General features: G+C 40.6%; 2 protein-coding genes across 11 annotated transcripts in view; both read right to left on the reverse strand.

The window, feature by feature from the left end:
• Positions 1-11,641, reverse strand: part of dclk1a (doublecortin-like kinase 1a) — a 45,839-nt gene extending 34,198 nt beyond the window's left edge. For 2 of the 7 annotated variants that reach the window (XM_031280937.2, XM_031280933.2), the window contains exons 1-3: positions 11,382-11,640; positions 10,401-10,796; positions 9,291-9,640 (exon numbers count right to left, since the gene is read on the reverse strand). In XM_031280937.2, coding sequence (XP_031136797.1) covers positions 9,291-9,640; positions 10,401-10,761 — 711 coding nt within the window. In that variant the 5' untranslated portion in view covers positions 10,762-10,796; positions 11,382-11,640. Of the gene's footprint in view, positions 1-9,290; positions 9,641-10,400; positions 11,096-11,381 lie in introns of those variants that run through there. The other 5 variants (XM_031280935.2, XM_035991087.1, XM_035991089.1 and 2 more) reach the window with 5 other exon arrangements.
• A 1,007-nt stretch (positions 11,642-12,648) lies between these two features.
• ccdc169 (coiled-coil domain containing 169) lies at positions 12,649-22,604 on the reverse strand. 4 transcript variants are annotated; one of them, XM_035991122.1, is made up of 9 exons: positions 22,165-22,603; positions 21,985-22,067; positions 21,689-21,799; positions 21,112-21,152; positions 18,390-18,488; positions 17,797-17,850; positions 17,191-17,267; positions 16,051-16,255; positions 12,649-15,767 (listed from the first exon to the last, which is right to left on the reverse strand). In XM_035991122.1, the coding sequence occupies exons 1-8, from the start codon at positions 22,239-22,241 to the stop codon at positions 16,063-16,065; spliced, it is 735 nt and encodes a 244-aa protein (XP_035847015.1). In that variant the 5' UTR covers positions 22,242-22,603; the 3' UTR covers positions 12,649-15,767; positions 16,051-16,062. The 4 variants fall into 4 exon arrangements, with proteins under 4 accessions (XP_035847015.1, XP_035847014.1, XP_031136742.1 ...); XM_035991121.1 differs by having other exon boundaries at positions 17,167-17,267; positions 22,165-22,298; XM_031280882.2 differs by lacking the exon at positions 12,649-15,767 and having other exon boundaries at positions 15,777-16,255; positions 22,165-22,604.
• Positions 22,605-22,641: the final 37 nt, after the last annotated feature.

Here is a 22,641-nt window from a genome sequence, read left to right on the forward strand (position 1 = left end):
TAGTTATAGTTAGTGCTGAAACAATTAATCAATTAGTTGAACAGAAAATGAATCTGCAAGCATTTTCAGAATCATTCAAGTCATTTATCAAGGAAAAATTCTTAACATCTCCTGGTTCCAGTTTCTCAAATTTTCTCAGATTTGCTGCTTTTCTCTGTGTTCGATTAAGTATCTTTGGGTTTGGACAAAACAAGACATTTGAAGACATTACCACTGAAATTGGGAATTTGTGATAGACATTTTTCAATATTTTCTGACATTTTATAGACTAATGACTAATCAATTAATCAAACAAAAATATTTATCAATAATGAAAAATATCTTTAATTGCAACCCTGGTCACAATACAGTGAAAAATGCTGTTTTGATTGAACTGAGGCAAACGTGGAAGACATTTTCTTTCCTCCCCTAGTTTTGTGGAAGGAGTTTTGAGAAAAAAATTGAAAAAAAAGATAGTTAAGTGAATACAAAAAAGTTCTGTCCGTGACAGTGGCAGCTTGAAGGTGTGTGTGTGTGTGTGTGTGTGTGTGTGTGTGTGTGTGTGTGTGTGTGTGTGTGTGTGTGTGTGTGTGTGAGAGAGAGAGCTTGGTCTTTCTCTGATAAGAAACAGAGGTATCTCTCTGAGACTAAAACAAACAGACGACTGCAGAGCCAGAAGAAAAAAAAAAAGAGAAAAAGAGATTGAAGACTCAACCACTAATCTCCTGCGCCACAATAGACTCACAGTGGTTACACAGAGGACATGGTAAGGTCAACATTATCCTGACCACAGAAAGACCACATTTTGGAGGGACGAGCTGTTGCTGCGCTCTGCCAGGGGAGATAAGCCGAGTGGAGCTGTCCGTGGTGCTGAATCAACTGCAGCTGGCCGGCAGGGCACGTTGTGCTGCTCTGAAACTCTAACCACAGAGAGACCGAAGAGACAGACAGATGGATACTCAAAGACTCACAGAGTAACAGATGGGTGTATTAATACAAGATAAAGGGAGACAGAAACAGAAAGGGCAAAGCATTTGTTGCAAGTATGCAGAGCCTTTGAGGTGAAGGACTAAAAAAGGTGCAAAGGAATGACAAAGCTTTAATATTTACACAGCAGCGTGTTGAGGATGCAACAGACATCAGTGTTTCAGAATTGTGGGCAGTATGTAGCCTAGGGGTGCGAGCATAATCAATATAACTAAATGGATTTAACATTAATTTGCGAAGAACAGAGTAGTTTATATTGTGGCAAAACCTTTTCTTCTCTGTTTCTAAATGACAGTAATCTTATTAAAATTAGCAGTGATCGATTGCTTTAAAACAGGTCAATATATCTACATTTACTAGTCATTGAAATACTGTATGTTCACTGTATGAGTATATAGTCTTGTATTGTGTTATTGTGATGATTACTTAATAAATGAATGGCACATGCCCATTTTTGACGAATACATTGACTAACATCCATAGAGCCTATAGACCAATCCGACTCCAGTACAGCACTTAAAATATGCTGACATTGGAGGTTATGTAGGGTTAGCACAAACAAATCCTTTGTCATTGTAATTAAAATATTATATTGAAAAAAATATAAATAAAAAACTATAAATATTAATATTGGAATATATAGCATTTTCAAATATCTGCAGAAAGATTCTCGTTCTCACTCTCAAAATGAAACTGATAAAATGCATTTTCTTACTCTCTAGGGGAATTTAAATAATCACCTCTCAGGCCAAAAGGGAGACACACAGACACAGGCAAACAAAGAGCCACACCGACTGACAAGAGGAAAGGTAGACAGAAATTGATTGGAAAGAGGCATGAGGGAAGGATAAAACCATCTGCACTCCTGAGGGAGAATTCACAAACTGCATGACCTTGTACTGCTTCAATCAGCATGCTGCGTAGAGACGACTGACAGGGGATAGGGAAAGACAGGAAGGGTTGGGAAATGAGGGAAGTCAGGAAGAAACACAAATAAAGGAAAAGAGGGCAGCAATGACGTGAGGCCAATTAGCTGTGCAGCGGGGCTGAGCTGGCACTGGTGTTACTGCGTTTGCCTAAAACCAGCACAGCAGACTGGCTACTCTGTTGCATAACAACTTATGTAACAGCTTCTGCTCTCCACAGGGGGAGTGCAAACTTTCTTTTGGAGCTGTATCTGTGTTGATGTGTCCATTTTCCTGTCCTTCATGTGTCTAAAGGGAACCAATCATGAAACTAATAAAAAATAAGTAATAATGAATTATGCAGCGCTGTTCCCAGAAGGACATATATCAGGCACAACATAGCACCAGCCTCAACTTCCCTCTTCCAAGCCTTTTCTTTCCAGTGTTCCAGTTTTTTAGGGTCTCTTCAGCTTTACCCCATCTCTCTTGTCTTCATGATCTCTTACTTTTATCCATCTCTCTCTCTCTCTCTCTCTCTCTCTCTCTCTCTTCTAACCTCATTCCTTCATTGCTTACTTCCATCTCCCCCGTTATTGATGTGTGTGTGTGTGTGTGTGTGTGTGTGTGTGTGTGTGTGTGTGTGTGTGTGTGTGTGTGTGTGTGTGTGTGTGTGTGTGTGTGTGTGTGTGTGTGTGTGTGTGTGAGCATACAAATACATATTATAAGTGTGCTGAATTAAGGAGCTGAATGTGTAAGTACACGGGTTACAAGAGGGATTATTTACAGAAGAAGACATTCATAATATAAGTGAGTGAGTGAGTGAGTGAGTGAGTGAGTGAGTGAGTGAGTGAGTGAGTGAGTTTGTTTCTTAGTTTAGTTACCTCTGATAGTTGAGATATGTTGGTCCCGCTCTTTAAGCAACTATAAGCATGAATCTGGGACACAATATTTCAAATGCAAATTTGGTTGAGAGACATTAGAGACTGAGTGAGTCAGGAAGTGCATGATTCAGACAGTGTGTGTGTGTGTGTGTGTGTGTGTGTGTGTGTGTGTGTGTGTGTGTGTGTGTGTGTGTGTGTGTGTGTGTGTGATGAAGTTGTGTGACTCGGTTCTCAACAGTCTGCCAGTGCTGGAAACATCTGCCATCGATCCTAATTTGGCAGCAGGTCCTCTGACTACAGACAGCCCTCCAATCTGCCACAGTCACTCTCTGCTGATAAACAGAGACACACAAGCTAATTGACTTAATGAAAAAAACAGCAGTTTAATCTAAGTATTTCTGCTGAAATGCTCTACAAACATTATCAATGTAATTTACTGCAAATACACTGTATGGCATATACACTGTCTACTAGGTGCATGACACACACTCATACACTCCTCCCCCTCTCCCAGCTGTGACTCAGCAGATCAGCAGGAGCAGATGGACTTTGCTTCCCACAATCCTCCTCTGCAGAACAAAAAGTGACATCATCATCACAATGAATCAAATAAACATTAAAAAAACAGCTGAATGATTTGTATATGAGCTGAACATAATCACTGCACTTCATAATACACAATACTTTTGTACCACACAATACCTCTCTACAGTCCCTGCAGAGCTGGATACAGGCCAATGAGGACATAGGAGCCTTGGAGGGAACACAACTAGGAAAAAGTAAGAGACAAACTGAGAAAATGAAAAGGAGATGGAAAATGAAGATGGGATAGTGCGGCGGAGGACACAAAGACAGAGAGAGGGAGAGGGGAGGAGAGAGGGAGAGACAGAGAGTAGATGAGAGAGAGCAATGCCATATGTTGCAGCTCTAGGATTTGGGGGTGCATGCCGAGTGTGCTAATTAAATGAGGACTAAATAGCTGTAGTAACAACGGCATGTTGACAGCAAGAGACAGACCGACCAAAAGTAAAGGAAGGTGAGACAAAGAAGATCAGAGGAGGTTTGAAGGCTGATGGACGTGAGGAGAGCAAATTTGTTGATAGGAAAGAAAACAAAACATTACATAAGAGGAGAAATAATGATGCAGATGGAGAGAGTAGCAGAAACAGTAAAGGGTGGAGAGAAAATGAAATGGGAGACACAGAGAGAAGAAGGAGGCTATAGAGAAAACAGAAGATAAAAGGATATTAAAAGCTCTTCAGCCTTGCCAACGAGAAGAACAGGCCAACAATGCGGTTTCAGACGTGAGAGCTGCACTGCAGATAGTGAACAAGTGGTTCTTCCACACTCTCCTCCTACATATAAACTCTACATAACATGTGCTATTTAAGTAGTTTGAAAACATGCCACATGGGTGTCTAATATGGGGTGAACAAAAATAATGCTTGACAGAAAAGGACATAAAGTCTAAAGTAACTTGTTTACAATTAGGAATGTTGCTACAAGGACTGATCATATCAAGTTGAATGGCAAGTAACATCATATGCAGTGGTAGTAAGCACTTCGGTGCATGACAACAAGCAGCTCTAACAAGGTCAATTCATCGCCACAATTTTCAAGTGGAAAAAAGGTAAATTATTTGATGTCGAGAATACTTAATACACAGACAATATGCACAAAAAATAAGAATGCGCGCCTTCAGCTACACTAGCTACTCTGTGAGGCTGTAAGCCTTAGAGCAAAATGCTAGCATCAGCATGCTAACAATGTAAATGCTCACATGCTGATATTAAGAAGGTATTATGTTCACCATCTTAGTTTACTGTGTAAGGATGCAAGCATTTGCTAATTAGCAATTCCTGATGGGATTTTGGTCATAAACCAAAGAAAATAAAGTCCATTCAATAATTCATGAGATATTTCACTAAAAGCCAAAGAAGTTAGTGTGCTGGTGGCACTAGAGGAAAAGTCAGATGATCACAAAAGTCACAAAAGGCTTCATCCTCTGGGGATTATGAATGTCTGTGCAGAATCTCATGCCAATCCATTAAAGCATTTGAGATATTTTAATCTGGACCTAAGTGCTAGCATGGCTAAAAGCTAGAACAGCAGTCACAGCAGGATATGATACATACAATATCTCACAGTATGTCCTACCTTTGTAGCACTGGTTGCAATAGTGATTTAGTTACTTTAAAGTTAAGGGTTCACCCAAATTACAAAAACAGCAATGTCTTTTCCCAAAAACGTCCTGGGTACTCTGGATAAACTGTGAATTATTCAGAGTACCCAGACACAGTTCCAATGATAACTGCTCACAATGTTTGATAAGATAACCCTGATGATGGGTTTAGAGTCTAATGATTTGCTTTATGGAAATTGTAAGATCCAGAGTGTTTAGAGCTTGGAACCATACTAGGGACATAAAAGGTCAGAGTATCTCAGTCTCTTCTGCTTGAATCTTTTGTGAGTCCCCTAACTTTATGGAAGTGCAATACTAAATTGCTGGAGTATCCTTTTAAATGTGATTTCTAAACAAAAACTGGGCAAAAAAAAACATAAAATGTTTGACATTCGGATCTATTAAAAGTGTTTTGTGTAAGCCCTCTCAGTGTGGGAATGGTACCTCTTGCCCATGCTAAACCCACTAAGATACACTAAAGGAGCTCATTAATGAGATACTCAAAAACAGAATGCAACCAACCTTAGAAATGACTAAGTGGCATCACTTCATGCACTGGTTGATAATCGCCTACAGTTAATGGCTAGTGATGCATGAGCAGAAATCTACATGAGTCCATTAAAAAGAGTGTGTGTCACTATCCGTGCCTAAGTGTGCGTGAGCCATGCCAGTCTCAAAGCTGGCAGCTGGGGTCCGACATAGTGTCTGTCTGTATGTGTGCGTGTCTGTGTCCATGTGTGTAAACAGAGCTTACATGTAAGAATAGACCAGCCATGTCCGTGTTCTAAGCCACTTATGGGTCGTCTATCTTCTTGATCAGACCAATCAAGTTACACCATCACACCATGCTACTTTATGACATCACAGCTGGCCAGGCAGTTCTTAAGCAACTGGTTAAAATCATCATAGAAGATGGCCAATGTGAAGAGCTTGCCGGGAAATATGAGGTTGTGGTAACCCCAAAAGAGAGGGGACAGAGCTAAAAATACCCCCTATCAGAAACAGTGAGACCTAGACAGGGGCAGAATCAATACTGTATAGCAGTGGTGGTGGAACTTGATATATTCTTTTTCACTCAGTCGCTCGTATTACAGACAGAAACACGATATCCAAAATGATCACAGTAGAGGAAGGTTCCAGTGGACAAAGCAGGCAGAATATATGGCACGTATAACTTGTTCACAGCCTGTCATATGCTGTCTCTTCTCTATCTCCATCTCATTATCATTATTAGTTCTTCCAGAATACTGCCAAATAGGAAATGCAGTAACAGTGATAATAAACATTAAAACCTATTTTATAGCAAACATGCAGGCATATACACTGGGGATTTTTTTGAGGATTGGCTGAAATGTGGTCGTAGCAACAATCTTGTCAAAAGGTGGCATTGAATACTTGATAAGACTTGGAGTGTAAATTCCTTAGCCCAACTTCAAATTCCAAAAACATAATCCATTATTCATCTCAGTACAGTTTAGCTGCAGATTTTTTTCAACTGAATTGTACTTCTGAAAAAAAGGTTTGAAAAAAGAATGAAATAAATTAAAAGTATGTAAAAAGAATCCATGTATGGCAGGCTGCTGCAATCCATGAGAATGATTGGAGACAAAGAGTTAGAGAAGAAGAATAGGGCTTTGGGGATGTACATTACCATCCTGGCCCACTGTCTCTGGCCTCATTACAGGGGTTAATGAAGGCAAGGAGCCTGAGCTCCGGTGCTCAGATGCTCTCTCTCTCTCTCTCTCTCTCTCTCTCTCTCTCTCTCTCTCTCTAGGCTCTGTGGCTCTGCTGGGACTCAACATAACTGGCAGTCAGGCCTAGAAACCTACTTCTGCCGTAGGCTCATTGACTGACACAGCTCAGGTGACGGCAGCAGCTCACACACTGAATGCACCTGTGCACAAGCAGTCACACACGTACTCTACTTAACCCTTAAAGTAACCTTATCCCGGTGCACACTCAGGTAATTAACTTTAGCACACTCCTGCCTTTCAATATTGTATATATGACATATACGTGTCATTAACATGCCATTTGTTCACTAGTCATCACATCCCTCTTGCCTTCACTCGTACATGTTATTGTTAGAATTTTCTTTATTCAGATGTCTATCTAGACATAGTACATACATAGTTTATGAAACTGAGGTGGTATTGAGGTTCATTTTGTGTTATAAACCTCTCTCTCTCTCTCTCTCTCTCTCTCTCTCTCTCTCTCTCTCTCTCTCTCTCTGTAATGCTCAAATTAACATGGATTAACCACATTGTATAGAGGGTTTAAATTTGCTTCAAGCTTATCTAGTGTTTTCTGAGACATTTACCCTATTCAGAAATAGGAGGCTGTCCAGGTCATGTCCAGGATTTCCTCAGGTCTATTAACTACTTTCAAATCTGTTTCTTCATAATTAATTCCCATCTTTTATCAGAGTCCCTAATTCTCCACTTTTCAGTTATTTTAATAACATAATTGCAAACTCTCCCACATGCATTAACCCACACGCATACAGTACACACAAAAATGAGAAGGAGTTGGTTCTGCACTCAGCCCAGCCCAACGCATTTGGCAGTGAGCATGTTACCATGCCTACAGGCCCAATCAATACCTTGTCTAAAAATAGCATTACCATAATAGTCTTACTTTCAATAGCAGAGGGTTGAACTGGGTGAGAGCAGCATGCATTGTGTAATCTCCAAGATAATCATAACCAATGGCGACCACAGAGTAAGCGGGCATTGTGCAAAAGCGTGAGTTTAATCCCCAACAGGAGATTTCTCAAGGAAAACCTGATCCTGGGATTTTATTGGCTGGTGCTGGGATCTAACAGCAGGTCAGGTCAGGAAATCTGGAATGACATCCTATTGGGTTAACAGTGGATCATTAAATAGACTGCATGGCTTCAGAGACAGGACAAGTTGCCAGTGCCAACACATGAAGATAAATGTTTAGAAGTGGGATAAATGTTAACACTGAGTACTAAAATGGCAATTAAGAATGAAAAGCCCAGAGGGCAAAGACCATATTCATGAAGATGAGTCACAAATTGGCCATTTAGGAGATGATTACCACTGTGCGACACAAAATGGCAGGACACCCTCGACATCAAAGACAATCTGTTTCAAAATAATGTTGTTGTTTTGATGCTGCTGCCAGGGGGAAAGTGGTTCTGTGTTGTGCTACATTAAATAACTTGGAGCTACAACATGACCTAGAGAGAGGCAGAGAGAGTGGAGCAGACAGACAGAAACAATGATGATGGAGGATGGCATGAAAGATGGAGAGGTGAAATGAAGGCAAACAGGAAGAGACGAGAGAGCTAAAACATATCACAAATATAACCTGAAACCCTGACGTGCTGGCAGAGATGCTGTCTTTCTCTCTGTGCCTTCCCCTCACAAACATGGATCATGTGCCAGCCCAGAGAAAGTGTTTCTGACCTCATTAAACTGCAGCGCAGGCCAAGTTCAGTGCCATTTCCACATTCATTTTAGTGCTGTAGCAGAGAATACGTGCATGGGTCTATGCATACCTTACGTGCGTGTACGGTACTGTTCTGAAGCATGTTCTTTTTATAGCGTCTCACTCCACAGTTGAGAGAGGGAGCTGAATAGGTGGGTGGACTATAAAGGGGGCTGGGACTCTAATTTATCTCTGTGTGCGGAGGCAATTCCCTGGCATACATCGCTGCAGCATGGGTGAGATCCCAGACTCCATTCATAGATTTCTTTCATCTTTTCCTTCTCTCGACCCCTTTTGGTCTCTGTGTCACTCTTTCTCATCACAGCTCTGGCTGTGAACGGGGACACAAACGTTCTTTATCATAGAAAGTTCATGAAAGAAAAATTTGAGTGTCGTCATAAAATATTTTGCCATTTTGATCCTCCTTATCAGCCTGTTGACCTTTATTTCCCCTCATCAAGCAACACCAATGCAAAACCGCCACTTTTATGAAAGAAGGATGGCTGTAAGTCACTTTGATTTTGAATCTCTCTATTGCACATAAAACAACATCCAAAACAGCAATACATGAACGCTCTCTTATCTCAGTGTCTGGTCTATTTCTCTAAATGGAACCACTCATCATGTGACATTTGCAACAAATCATCAGCTCCCACTGTAATACATAAGACTGCATTCTGACAGGAAGCTTTAGAATCATTTAGAAACATTGCTACCTTGGCTACCTAGCCAAAGATATGCCTGATGTCCTCTAATACCACGAAAAGGCGTAGTTTTGCCCACCACAACACTAGCAACACTGCCTATCTTCTACAACCATAAAAAACATTAAATGTTGTGCTGACACATTCAGTTCGCTCATAGCAATGATGATGATTTTTTTGACAAAATATTTCTCACCAGTTTGCCCTCCAGTGTGAAGATCTTCTTCACCACTCCGGAGTCAAGCTTGATGGCATCAGTGATGTCGGTCAGGACTTGTTCGTAGGAATGGGCTGTTTTCTTGTTCAGCAGGATCCTCACAGCTTTGCGGGGCTTCACTCCGCTCCGCACCACTGTCACAAGCTTTGGACGTATGAAGTCCTTGATTTCGCGGCTCTCGGGGGCCCCAGCGGTGGCGCTGCCCAGTGAGGGGGGCCCGCGGGAGGATGCAGCCGAAGCCTTGACATTCACCGACCAGTTGGGGTTCACGTTTTTCGTGTAATCCAACTTTTTGTAAGCTTCGATGGAGCTGCACACATAGCTGTCACCTGTTGGGGTTAGGAATGAGGAGGAGAAAGCAATTAGAGATTACTTACAGAAACATTGGAGGAAATGAGATGAGCTTCAGAAATAACAAAAGAGATGAGTATCTCTATGCAGCATCTCTTAACCAAGCAACAGCACTGATATTCTAGCAGCAGGCAGCATAATGCATTAATAAGTAGATTCAAATTTAGTATACTGATATGGGATATTGTGCAGCCTGCTTTCCTTCATACTTCGTATAGGCTATAAGCATATATAGGGCCTATATATTTATATATGACATGTCAACCAAAGATGATGTCAACAACTTGTAGCTCTTCCCATGTCACTTCTTAGAGAGTAAAACAGATCGAGGAAAATAGAGCTAATCTGAGCCAAAACATATGTCTGTATCACCATATGGCCATTAAATGAGTGATATAATCTTCATAATAATAATCTACAATGTGCTTAACCAGTTTTATAGAGCAGTGCCTATAAAAAAAGATCTTGTTGAGTCTGATTTCAAACCTGCAAAATACTGCTCACTTCACATTTTCCATAGCCTCAGGTTTGTTACTTTACTCTATTCAACAGGGATGTTAGCAAGGGAAGATCACATAACATGGCAGCTGACAGATCAGGCAGTGTTTGTTCTTTAAGAGAGAGGAAGAGATGTAGGCCTACAGACAGACGTGTCCCACTAGATTTTAGATAGCCTAACATTAGAGATGCTGATCAGGCCATGAGTCCCCCGGGTGTGCTGTAATGTAGGTTACCCACCTTCTACCAGCTGCTCAATACTTGTGATCTTCTTGCAGCCATCCAGGGTGTAGATGGTCCGGACGCCCTGCGGCAGGTTGACATTGTCGGACAGGGAGCGGGTCAGGTCCGCCAGCAGCGCGTCAAAGGTCCGGAACCTGTCTGTGGAGATGGCGTATACTATCCCGTTGAAGTACCGGTCTCCGTTGCGGTAGAAGCGGACCTTCTTGGCTCTCTTCTCCGTTGTCAGAGTCTTCAGGGTCCTGGTCCGGTACAGGCTGCAGTAGGCGCTGTGTGTAGGACTCGCCACCCCGTTCATCTTCGCACTGGACCGGCTGTGTCTCTGACTTTTGTCCCGCTCGTCGAAATGCTCCATCTCCATCTCTCTGCCGAGGCTCACAAGTACGGCCGTACTGTCTAAGAGGACAAACAAGGAGGAGGATCAGGCTGCGGTGAAAAGTTTTCTCAACCGAATAAGTAAACAAAAACAAGCGGTGCCGAGAAGGAAGAAACCAACCGGGGAGATCGAGGTTTGGACGGCTGCAAAATAGCCAGTCGGTGTCCGTCGCTGGTGCTCTGTCTGAAAATAACTCCCTAATGACAGATTAAGTGCTCTTAAGCCGAGCAGTGGACAGCCTGCCTCATGACGAACCACGCTGTCTGTCAGAGTGCGCCTGAGTTGCTCTGAGGCGTAGATAGAGAGCGGCAGTCACGAATCAATAATACCCTTATTATTTCATATTCAGAACCCCCACGCTCAGCAGGACCAACAGTAGCCTTATAAAGGGAGCTGTCCAACATAAAACTGCGACGCCAAAAATAATCACTTAAATAATGATTAAAATATGAACTATTTATATAGCCTATATTTACTTTCTAGTCCATACTGTAGATCAAGAGGCGCGAATCCTTACGAGAACTGTGTAAGACAATGGTGTTATGACACTAAATAGTCTTTATGAATCACTTTTACATCTGTAATGAGCGCATCGACAGGCTTACCTACGTGAGCAATTAACGCTTCGGTGACGGTCACCTCCAGCGTGACTGATGCTTTATTTCCCAGTAGATAAGAAAAAAGAGTTTGAGAGCTGGTCGCTGACACTGGATGGTGGTAATTGTGATCCTATCCTGGCTGCAGTGAGCTCCCCAGTGAGTCCCTTTGTTGTCCGGTTGACGTGCCCCCCCACCACCAAATACCAGTGTGTGTGTGTGTGTGTGTGTGTGTGTGTGTGTGTGTGTGTGTGTGTGTGTGTGTGTGTGTGTGTGTGTGTGTGTGTGTATGGTGAGCGAGAAGCAGGGGCTGGACTGGAAATGAAGCAGGTACCAGCTGCTTCCCCTCCCATTCTATTTTCACCCACCTCCTCTCTCTCTCCTCCACGTCACTCTATCGTGATTTCCATTCAGCGCCCCCACCCTCATTAGGATGCAAACCCACGCTTCCCACTCGTGCTGGGGATGCTGCTGGTCCTGCAACCACAACACAGCCCCGAAGACATGCGTCTGCTGAGGGGGTCGATTTCCCCTCTTTTATGGCAATTGAAGAGTCTTTACCTCAAAGCTTCAGTACTTTGACGCTCGATTAAAATTAGTAAAAATCAAGAGAAAATACTTTTTGAACCTATGTGACAAAAAAATAGATTTCTTGAGAACTCCCTGATCATGGTTAGCCAAGTCATCATTCAATTATCTATGTATTACCTTTAATTGAATTTCACATATTTGATATAGCCTAGGCCTATGTAAATATTACGAATGTGAATTACTTTTCATCAAAACAAAAAGTATAATTCATATTTTGGTGTGTATAGGCTACCAATCACATCTCATCAAAACCACTCACAAAACCATGAGACTATAAGCACAGAGCAGCATTATGTTTAACCCACAAGAATATTTGCACGAGATGTTATGTAACACACTTACTCCAACTATGCAGAGCAGCTTTCACAGTGATCCAAATGCAGTGTGACAAGTCTGATTTTTACCCAATCCCATTTATTTATCTCATGTCAATTGGGATTACATGTCTAAATGCTTTCAACATACTATATGCTGAGTTACACAGACAGGACTTCATAAAGCAACACACAGGAAGATGGATGAGAGTTAGAGAGAATGTCTCTTTATCATAACATTGTTTCTTCCTATAAACTCTGAAGTTTCTTTGTATGTGACGGCAGGAAGTTGACTCCGACCAAGGGCCTACATCCTGGCCTCCAGCACCCAATTCTGCTCCATCACCACTCCCTGATGAACTCTCTGTCTGTGTGTGTGTGTGTGTGTGTGTGTGTATTTATCTGTGCCAGTGATGGTGAAAGTTGCAGCCCCAGTCTCTTAAAATACTGCCCTTCTATAGATGTATTAACAGGGGTTTAACAGGTGGAATACATTGATTTACATGTTGAACATGTCATAGCTTTATTATGTAAAATGCTTCACTTTCTTTGTATTTATGTAATGTTTGTGACATTTGTTTAATGCTTCTTTTAAAAGGTCACATATCATAATACCATTTGGTTTAACTAATCCAGAACTTACATGAATATTTCTGACATCGTAATGGTCAAATACAGTATGTGATTGTATCTTTGTTGACTGCTTCTGTTCGACTATATGCACATGAATGCATCAGAATCTGAAACAGTGACAAAAAGTGGAGAAAAAAAATTCCTCCACACAGATTTTTCTATTTTGGGGAGACACACACAAGGACCCAGTGACAAACTGAGGGCTGACAAGGTGTTCTGTCTAAATGAATCCTGGGGAAACAGCACACATGGGGGAATGTTTCTTTAGACCAAGAAAGATGGAGGACACAGTGAAGGACTTAACAGCAGGACCATGGTCTAATTTCTATTCTTAATGCCTAAGAATTTGCAAGTCAAATCTGATATTTGTTATGTCCACATGTATTTAAATAAGAAGGGGAGATGTAAAAATGAATGGATTATAGCAATGCCGTGAATACATTTGTACCATTTTAGAGGTTAAAGCAGATTCAGTCTGGAGTGCAACTCTGTAAGATATTGGATAAAATATGCTTGCAACTTTCCAAGTAACTGAGCATACAGAATATAACAGTTAATCTGCATCCACATTTGGATCAGCATTGCAGCTAAATAATTACTGACTGGCCCAAATAAAATCAGAATGATAGAAGATTGGGATCCATACAAGTAATAAAATGGGTGCAATTCTTCATAGCGTTTGCTCCTGGAGCATGACAAGGCAATTTCCTGAGATTCAATTGACTTGTATATAAAGAGATGGAGAATTTTGGCATTTGTGTGTAAGGCATCAAAGTGCCTTTGTGGCCACATTTAATGTGTGAGGGTTTTATGATCTGCTCTCCCTCAAAATAAGGACAGAGATTACTTTGGTATGCCAAGACCATCTCTCAGTAATTTATCACTTTTTGTCTCTAAAAGTTGTTTCAGAGACACTATAAACCCATAAGTAAACGCACAATTTAGCACATCTCTGCTAACACATTCTGTATGATAACAAACACAAAGTTGGAGCTCATTCAGATGGGGATGGATAGATTGGTATTGTGGTGAATCCCTCCTGGAATAATTCCGAAAATTAAATGCATCTGAATTTCACAGCCCAGGAGAGACATTTAAAAACCCACTCAGACGGTTGACAGATGCTACAAAGATACTCTTTCCATTCTGTCATGAATCACTGCATCTTTATGCTACAATTCCACACAACGCAATATGGTGTTGGAACATAGGGACGGCCGTAAAAGTCTGTCACTCTTTCTGACAGTTTACAGGTTTTAAGGTAGTCCATCATGTGAATGCACGCATACACACTTGCAAATGAGTCTCTTACAGTATACACACGCACTTGCATCTACACATAAATTATGTGCACCATACTCATTATGAGTACAGATAGAGAAACTTACTCAATTAGCATGTGCAGTAGGGTGACTCGTTGTGCTTTGACAGATACTGTAGGGATTTGTCACCGTGTTTCACCTGTCAGCAGAAGACATCTAGGTGGTTACTCTGTGGCAGTGTGATTCATGGGCCAGGTGCAGTTGTACTAAAGCTTGTGCATGAAACAGAGAAGAGGAAGAGAGTGGTGTGCTGTAAATGTGCTCTTTCAAAAGGCACCATGGGCCAGCCATCTTTAAATTAAGTCATTAATCTAAGACAAACAACCTGTCACTGCAGCGCATTTAGGATTGTACACAGAGTCAGCCAACCATATTAAAAATATGAATGGATGTCTAAAGGGAAAGTACACCCTAAAACAGAATTCACACTGCGCTGTTCCAATGATTTAAGACATTAAAGTCAATACCAGCAAATACAAACAAATGTCTCCCGGGACTCGTAATTATAGCGTTACAGCAGTTGGTTTATTGAATGAATGGAAGGATAAATTAGTTGTGTTGTGTAGACTGTGTGATATCATAGAAAATGTCATATTACATCCAAATATAGAGCTTAAAGGAAACATTCTCATATTCATATGCGTCTGTGTTATTGTCTATATACAGCTTCACAACAATCTGATGACTTTTTTTTTAATCATCACATTGAAGTGATCTTGGGTGGACTCATACTTTTAAACCCATATTTGTCACTAAAAATATATTTCCATTAATTAATGTAAGAACATTTTCCTCACAGCAAATTGAAGGGGGTTGAGCATTCAGTGTCATGCTATAGGACAGTTCAGCTGGTGTGATGTTTGTTGACACTGGGGCTTGATCTTTTCCCTTCTAGTTAAAGGCCAGTTCCCTTGTCACTACAACACACTGCCATGCCAGCCTTGGACATATAGTCTCAGAGTAGGTAATGCATAATTTACCTTTATGAATTATTCTATGACCTCTTTGTCTCAAAACCCAATTTTAGGTCACAATCCATGAGCTAATTAATATGATGTCATTGCACTCGGTGAACAAGAAAACTGCTACATTGATAAAGCTTAAGGGACGAGACAAAATGATGAATTCATGCTGTTTTTGCCTATGAGACCATGTCTTTGGTATAAGATAACGTTTCAATTCAATGTTCTGAGGCTGACAAGAAGTGAACCCATCCTCCACACTTCTTCACAAACACAAACAGCTTCTGGCAATGTTTCTATTTACTACTGAATACAGTTTTCTTACACCTAAAGGCGGTCACTGGGTGGGAACTACATGCGGAGAGAGTGGTCGATGTTACTTACGTATTGCAAGTCATAGGAGTGTTTTGAAAAAAATTGCAGTGACACAAGAAATGTCAGACTCAGCAGGCTTCCCACATTAGGAGACTACCTTACTGCACTCAAAGCCTGTAATATTCCTCCCTCTTAAATATTTCTCCTTATAGCTACTCATTTTGTTGAAACAAAGAAACGTGCAAGGAAATAATAATGCTAGACTTTATCATTAATGTAACATTTTATACCACTGTATTTGCCATCAATGTAAAATAATCACTGAATTGCAATACTAACTGTGGCACATGAGTAGATCAACTTACATAGGAACTGCATTGTTTCCTCACAATCAGCCTTTGAGAAGTGGAAACAAAGCCATATGAAGCATATAAGTACATTCTTGTACTGAAAACATAAGGGTAAGACAATTTTCTACTGCAATCATTCCAGGATACCCAGAAGAGGGGTTCCCTCTTTTTTTAAAAAAAAGGGTTATAACACCAGGTTTGGGTTAGGGATTGTGTTTTAGGTAGTCCTTTAGGCTGGGTAACCAGCTCGCCCTTTGAGATTTCTTCTCTTCTCTTCTCTCTGCTGTTGCTCCACCACCACCACCTCCTACTTTCAAACACGCTCCTCCTCCATCTTCGTCTCTCTCTTTTTCTTTCTTAGAATCAGCCTCTGCCTTCCTGCTGGTCTGCCTCTCTCTATGTAATCAGAAAATATAGTTAATTACCAGAAACATGTAACAGATACACAATGTTTTCTATTAAAGTGCTTCAGAGAGATAAAATAACACTGAATTTCTCAATTCAAATCCTGTAACATGAATAGTCTAAGAAGATACATCTCTGAATGTATTAATTCTTAGTTAATTTGTCCAGCATGGTTACTTTATTTATTAACTACAAATCAAGACAGTACACTGCAATATGAATTGAAAAGCAAAGCAAATCAATTTACATATGTCATGATAGACGTAGTTATAGAGTCATGGATGCTAAAAAGAGATTTTAGTGTGTCTGAAAAAATTCAAAATGTTGGTTTCTCCTCTGTAATGTGACTTCATTCTGAGGGCATCCTACAATATCTTCCATAACAACTTGTTGCACTGCATTTGTGCAGTCAGCATTAAAGCCACCACTCATGCAGCTCTCCTTTAAGTGTTGCAGTTCTTACATTAACTTTGGTTAAAAGCAATAACTCTGCTCTTTGTACTTACGGACTCTGCATTTTACAAATTTTTTGCTCTCCATGTACTTTTGCTGTTTTTAATTTGAACATTTTAGTTCCATGTTTTTTATTGTACAAGTGATGTAATTTGTTGTGTTTGTTTTATTGTGATCTGACAATTGTCTGCAAATAAAAATTAGCTCTTTGCTAACTCTAAGACTAAACTACATCTAATCACGTCTAACACAATCCCTTATAAATAAATCAAATAAAAAGTGAAAACGTAAAAATAAAAGCTGGTATCAAATTAACACATTTTGACACCAAATCAAACAAACAAATGTCACCTATGTGAAGCTCATGATGTTATGTTTTGTTTTTTTATAAATTCAATTCTACAGTCATTTTTGAGTTTGTTCACAGTTCATATCATTGTGTCCATCACCTGTAAGTGTTGTGCTTCACTGACCTCCTCTGTTTGCTCTTGGATGCCCTCTGTGGCTGGGCGGAGTACTGTTTTCGTTGGGCTTCAAGGGTGGAGGACAGCTGTGGCAGCGGACAATTCATGAGTAATGACAATTAGACAGCCAGACATATAAACACTGCTTTAGCTGTATGCACATGTATGTGTGCTTTTGTGTTCATGGCAGGCATGAGCCAGTCACATGATGTCACTTCGAATGTAAAGATTTGCTGCTAAAACGTTGAGAGAGAAAGGAAGTTTCATTGCAGCTACATTCATTTCAGCCCTGCTGGAACCAATAATGTTGCAGCATTTGGCAGAAAGTCCTTGACTCACTTTTTGTGGTTGAACAGAGACTCACCTATTATATAACAAGAGAGAGCAGCAGTGGAGGATGAATGAGCAATCATAACTAGGCCTGACAGAGAACAGCTAGAGAGCACACCAGTCTGCTCTCTATACTGAATTATCCTTTTGTAACATTTAGCCATGACAGCGATTCTTCAGTGTGGCATATATTGTATTATTAGTCAATAGGTTTGGTTTGAGAGCTACTTGTTTGACTACATGTTATGAGCACTACTTTTGACATGGATGAAAGGGAATGCTTACCTTAGCAATTTCTGAAAGGTATGCCCGCCTCTCATCATTGGTTTTATGAAATGCCTGATATTTGAAGGAAACAGAGGGACTTATTGTCACATTTTTCCATTCATGGACTACACTTGTTCTAACTGTCAGTAATAATTTGTCTGCTCAGAGTGCAGTGCTTGTTATGTGTTTGCTGCCTGTGTGCATTAGAGTGTATTTCAAGAGGTCTTCAGTGTTAATGAGCAACAGATTAGAACATGGATTACTGGCTGTACATGCTGCTTGTTAAACATTTATTCAACTAATATCTCACTGTTGAGCAGAACAATAAACAAAGAACCAAGTCACCAAGAGCATATTGGCCTAGTCGTAGCAGTACGGGACAAAGGTTGGGGTTCGATTTTGCATCAATGGTTGTTAAAAACAAAGAATGCAAAAGAAAAATATCAGCCAAATCTTGTTCAATCCTTTGCTAATGATGGTAATTTGCTACTGAAATATGTATTACATAGAAAAATGTAAAGCTGCTTGCCTGAGAAATAATAAAACTGTAAACCAGCACTACTAGATACAAAATTCTTCTAACTGAGCTGTGGAACAGCCGTGGTCCACACCTTTCCTTCCTGTTCAATTTTGCTGCGACAGTCCATCAGCTGACTCTGGAGGTCAGACTTCTCTTCAGTCAGGAGCTTCAGACGCTGTCTCAATGTTTCCTGCAGCAAAGTGTTTCCATCAATTAGCAACTTTCATAACAAAGAGGTATAAAAGGTGTTGCATTGCTGATGTCTAATTACAAATCAATTTGTCCTAGAACTACACAGTGACATCTACTAAAATCAAACAATAACATAATAACCCATGCAGAAAACATGAGCACAAAAATGGATTAGGCTCATGCATTATTCAATAACCAAATAAACGCATTAGAGCTGAGGCATGGTAAGGCTAGATGAGATTTCTGGTACAGAGCAGAGCAATGAGACTTGATATGTAGGTTTGGAACCGTTTCTTAAAAAAAAAGAAGCAGCTGCTGTCAGCTTTTGTAAGCAGCGTGTTTAAAGACGCAGCATTATACATGCATCATGCCAGTTCAGTGCTTGTGGATCAGCCAGTTGCTGAGTATTGTATTAATAGTTAAATAGTTCAATGTTACAGTCAGTGGTGGAAGAACTATTCAGATCCTTTACTTGAGTAAAATTGCATAGTAGCAATACCACACTGTGAAAATAATACAAGTAAATGTCCTGCATTCATATCAGCAAAAAATTAAATTATCAAAAGTAAAAGTACTCATTCTGCAGATGTTTTTGGATGAATATTACTGCTGCATTAATGTTGCATTTTACTGCTGTATATAGTTAGACATGGTTTTTATTGGACAGGAAGGTTATAAAATTGTAATCTGAAAATTAACTACATGTTCGAGGTACCTGTACTTTACTTAAGTATTTCCTTTAATGCTAGGAAAGGTACTAACCCAAAGTGCATGTCATTAAAAGTATCAGTTGTGGTTTCTGACAGAAGTAAATCATTTTTCAGATGCGCGCAGTGCACTGTAGATGTGCGCTGTGGCCAGTGGCAAGGGCAGCGCAAACCGCGTGTTAGCTCCAACACATCATCATACCTAAACAACATTATAGGTTGATTTCCAGACTCCCAAAACGACACATACGACCGTTCTATTTACTGCCGCACGGTGACGGTTTAATCATGTGACCGTTCTATTAAAAGTAACAGGCGCCGTTTTAAACGCTCGATGGTGTTTTAAGCCCCCAACGTCTCCTTCCAGGCAGCGCTGCGACTGTCGACTTCAAGGCACCTAACCCTAACCCTAACCCTACATCCTGGGCGTTGCGTTTTAACCCAAACCTAATCCTAACCATTGCCTAATCGACTTCAAAGCAGCACTGCGACCATTGACTTCAAGGCACCTAACCCTAACCTTAACCATAACCATTGACTAAAATGAGGACGTAATGTGATGTCATTGCGTCACGAAGGTCGGTAAAATTTGGTTGATTTCAAAATGACAGTTGACTTTTGGTTTCACATGGGAAACGGACCCTGCTCTCCTGAGTGAAAGTCCTGTATTTGATGGACCCCTCCATCACCCCAACCTATCTCCTTGAATTTGGGGCTCTTTTACTTTTTTTTTTACCTCATTTACTCGTTTGCTCTCGTGATAATTACTACAGCAACGAGAGGTTTGCTGCCTAACAAGAAACATAGTTGTTGGTCGTCATGAGCTGCTTACATGATCGACCCATAAGGTCGTTTTCTGGGTGAGGACAGACTTCTGCCTCAAGGCATACAGACACACATATTTAGACTGTATTGTACAACCTTTTAGTGTGTTGTGTGTGTTGAAGCATTGTAAATAATGTGTAGGGCAGGCCAGGACTTAATTTGAGCCAGAACACGCCGGAACATGTTCTGGCACCTCCGATATTGGATCCGGCACCTCCTGTGTCACTATGAAAAATGAATCGCCTAAATGAAACAAATAAATTACTGTTTGTGTAGTGTTCAATGTTGTTATCTGTCTTGTTAGTCTTTATTCCCCATTGGAGTTCCACAAAAATCTTGTGTTTGCATTTTTAATGTGTTTTGAGGTGAATTTTCAGGGTAAGACAGAGGGGGGGAGGGAGGGGAGGCACTTCAAGTGACACATATGTGCTTGTTCTGGTTGAGATTGCTGTTAGCCTCGTTTCACTCAGGGGAAAAATGTCAAAAAGACAACAAAGTTTGCTTAACTTGTTCAAATACGCTGGCCAGTCGGATCCCAAACAACCAAAATCGTTTCCGCTGATCAAGAATGTGGAGACATTACATTTCGTACCCATGTAGTGCATGTTCTGAAATTAAAATAAACATTGCCCTGATGTACACACAGCGTTGTTTAGGTTTTTTTAGTCAGAGCAGCTACGTAGGTAGTGTCATTTTTTTTTTTGTTCCGTTACCTCCAACCCCCGTTTTGAGTCGCCGGATCCACCATCTGCGCTCCGAGACCTCCCACTTTACAAATTAAGCACTGGGGCAGGCTCCTACTCTCCCATGGTTTGTAATCCAGTGATTGTAGTGCTGTGATTAAATTGTGGTTGATTCAGCCTGCATCATCGGGAGGATGGTGAGCAGCTGGTGTTACAATCCTTTCTGTTCTGCCTGCCTTCTCCCCTCATTCTGCGACTTTGGCTCTCTCTGCTGAAATGTGCTTCTACCTTAAACACATTTCCAGCTCTGTTTGTTAATTTGCACTGCAAGAAAACTTACTAAATAACACCAATACAAAACAGATCAATAAAAAGCTCAATAGAAAATCAACATGTTTGCACTCACTACCAGCATGTCATCATAAATTCGGATGGAGGCCAATCGATCTGTGAAAAACAAGAGAACATTATGTGTGCATGCTTTAAAATATGAATTTGTTTGAGAGGGGTGAATATATACATGTGGTCTTCTTAATTCTTTATATTTAAGTTGTTTTTATACACTATACAGTTGAAAGTAAAGAGTGACTTAAAGAGTCTTCAGGGGCAGTGCATTCATGGGATGTTGGTAAGCTTAACATCCCGTCAATCCTGCTCAATACCCCTCTTCTTCCAGAGCAGACAGAGGAGCCTATGACACTAAGACTAAGTGTCCGCCAGTATCAGCTCTGAGCTGCTTTATGTACTGTAATCTGTGAGCTTGAGCTGAAAGTGTTTTTTGTAATAAAAAGTATAACTGCAATGATTTCAATCTTGGTGATGAGAAAGTAAACCATACCGTACTCTTTACATTTCACATTTAATACATTTGACTCTTGTGTAAAGCTTGATTTTAAGTTTACAGATTCCAATAAAAACACAACAAATGTACTTCCATCATAAACCCCTTTAAAAGCTAGCACGAGCCTGTGCACTCAACTCACCCATGGGGTTTCCTCGTAGGTCCTCCAGTCTCTCGTGAATGAGTGACATCTGTCTGTCCAACTGTCCATTTAGCTCAGTCTGTGTCTCATACCTTGTCTTCCACTCATTTCCTGGTACAGAATAAACAGAGGAACTGTCACACTATAGTCACATTTGGGGAAGGGAAAATTACAAACGGCACTGAAGACTGACTGGGCTGATAGAATTAGAAACCAGTGGATTGTTGGGTAATCTTGCCAATGTGGCTGAAGGTGACAAATAGATAATAATAAGAAATCACTTAAAGGTTACTCACCTTCCCCATCAACACTGTGCAGTCTTTCTTGCAGTTCACACATGGTGCTCCGCAGATCAGACACCGACTCATCAAGCATTTCTCTATCAAGAGTCATGACGATTTTATTTTTGCAGTGGAAAAAAAAACATTTAATCTCCTTGATAGCTAATACAATACATTTCCTTCATACAAACTTACTTCATTTCCCTCTCTTGCTCAAGTTCTTCCTGCAGGCGTGCCAAATCGTATTTGCTGTAGTCGCTATCTCCATTCATGTTTGGGAAAAACTGACATCAACTGAAAAAAAGTTTGTGCCTCGAGGTTTCCATGGAGACCGCTCTTTCCGGCTAGTTCAGGCGGCCTCGGACATAATGGCCCAGATTAGCGGGAGGTTTGAAAATAAAACCTCTTCCTCGGTTAAATAGGACAGTACACGAATAAATAGCTCGTAAATTACATATTCGTCACATACAGTGGCTCTCTTGCAAGCAGACATTTCTATGAAGCTTATTTCGCGCTTAATTAGCTAGGTCTAGGTAGGAAAATTGACTTCCTCGAGCTCTTATTTCAACAGTTAACATTATTGGCCTAGAATCAGATACATACATGCCAGTTGATTTATCTCGCAGAATATATTATAATTGGAAAAACAAACGATGCAAACACACAACTTGT

Source organism: Sander lucioperca, chromosome 13, assembly GCF_008315115.2.
Source record: "Sander lucioperca isolate FBNREF2018 chromosome 13, SLUC_FBN_1.2, whole genome shotgun sequence".
In the NCBI taxonomy this organism is placed as follows: Eukaryota; Metazoa; Chordata; class Actinopteri; order Perciformes; family Percidae; genus Sander; species Sander lucioperca.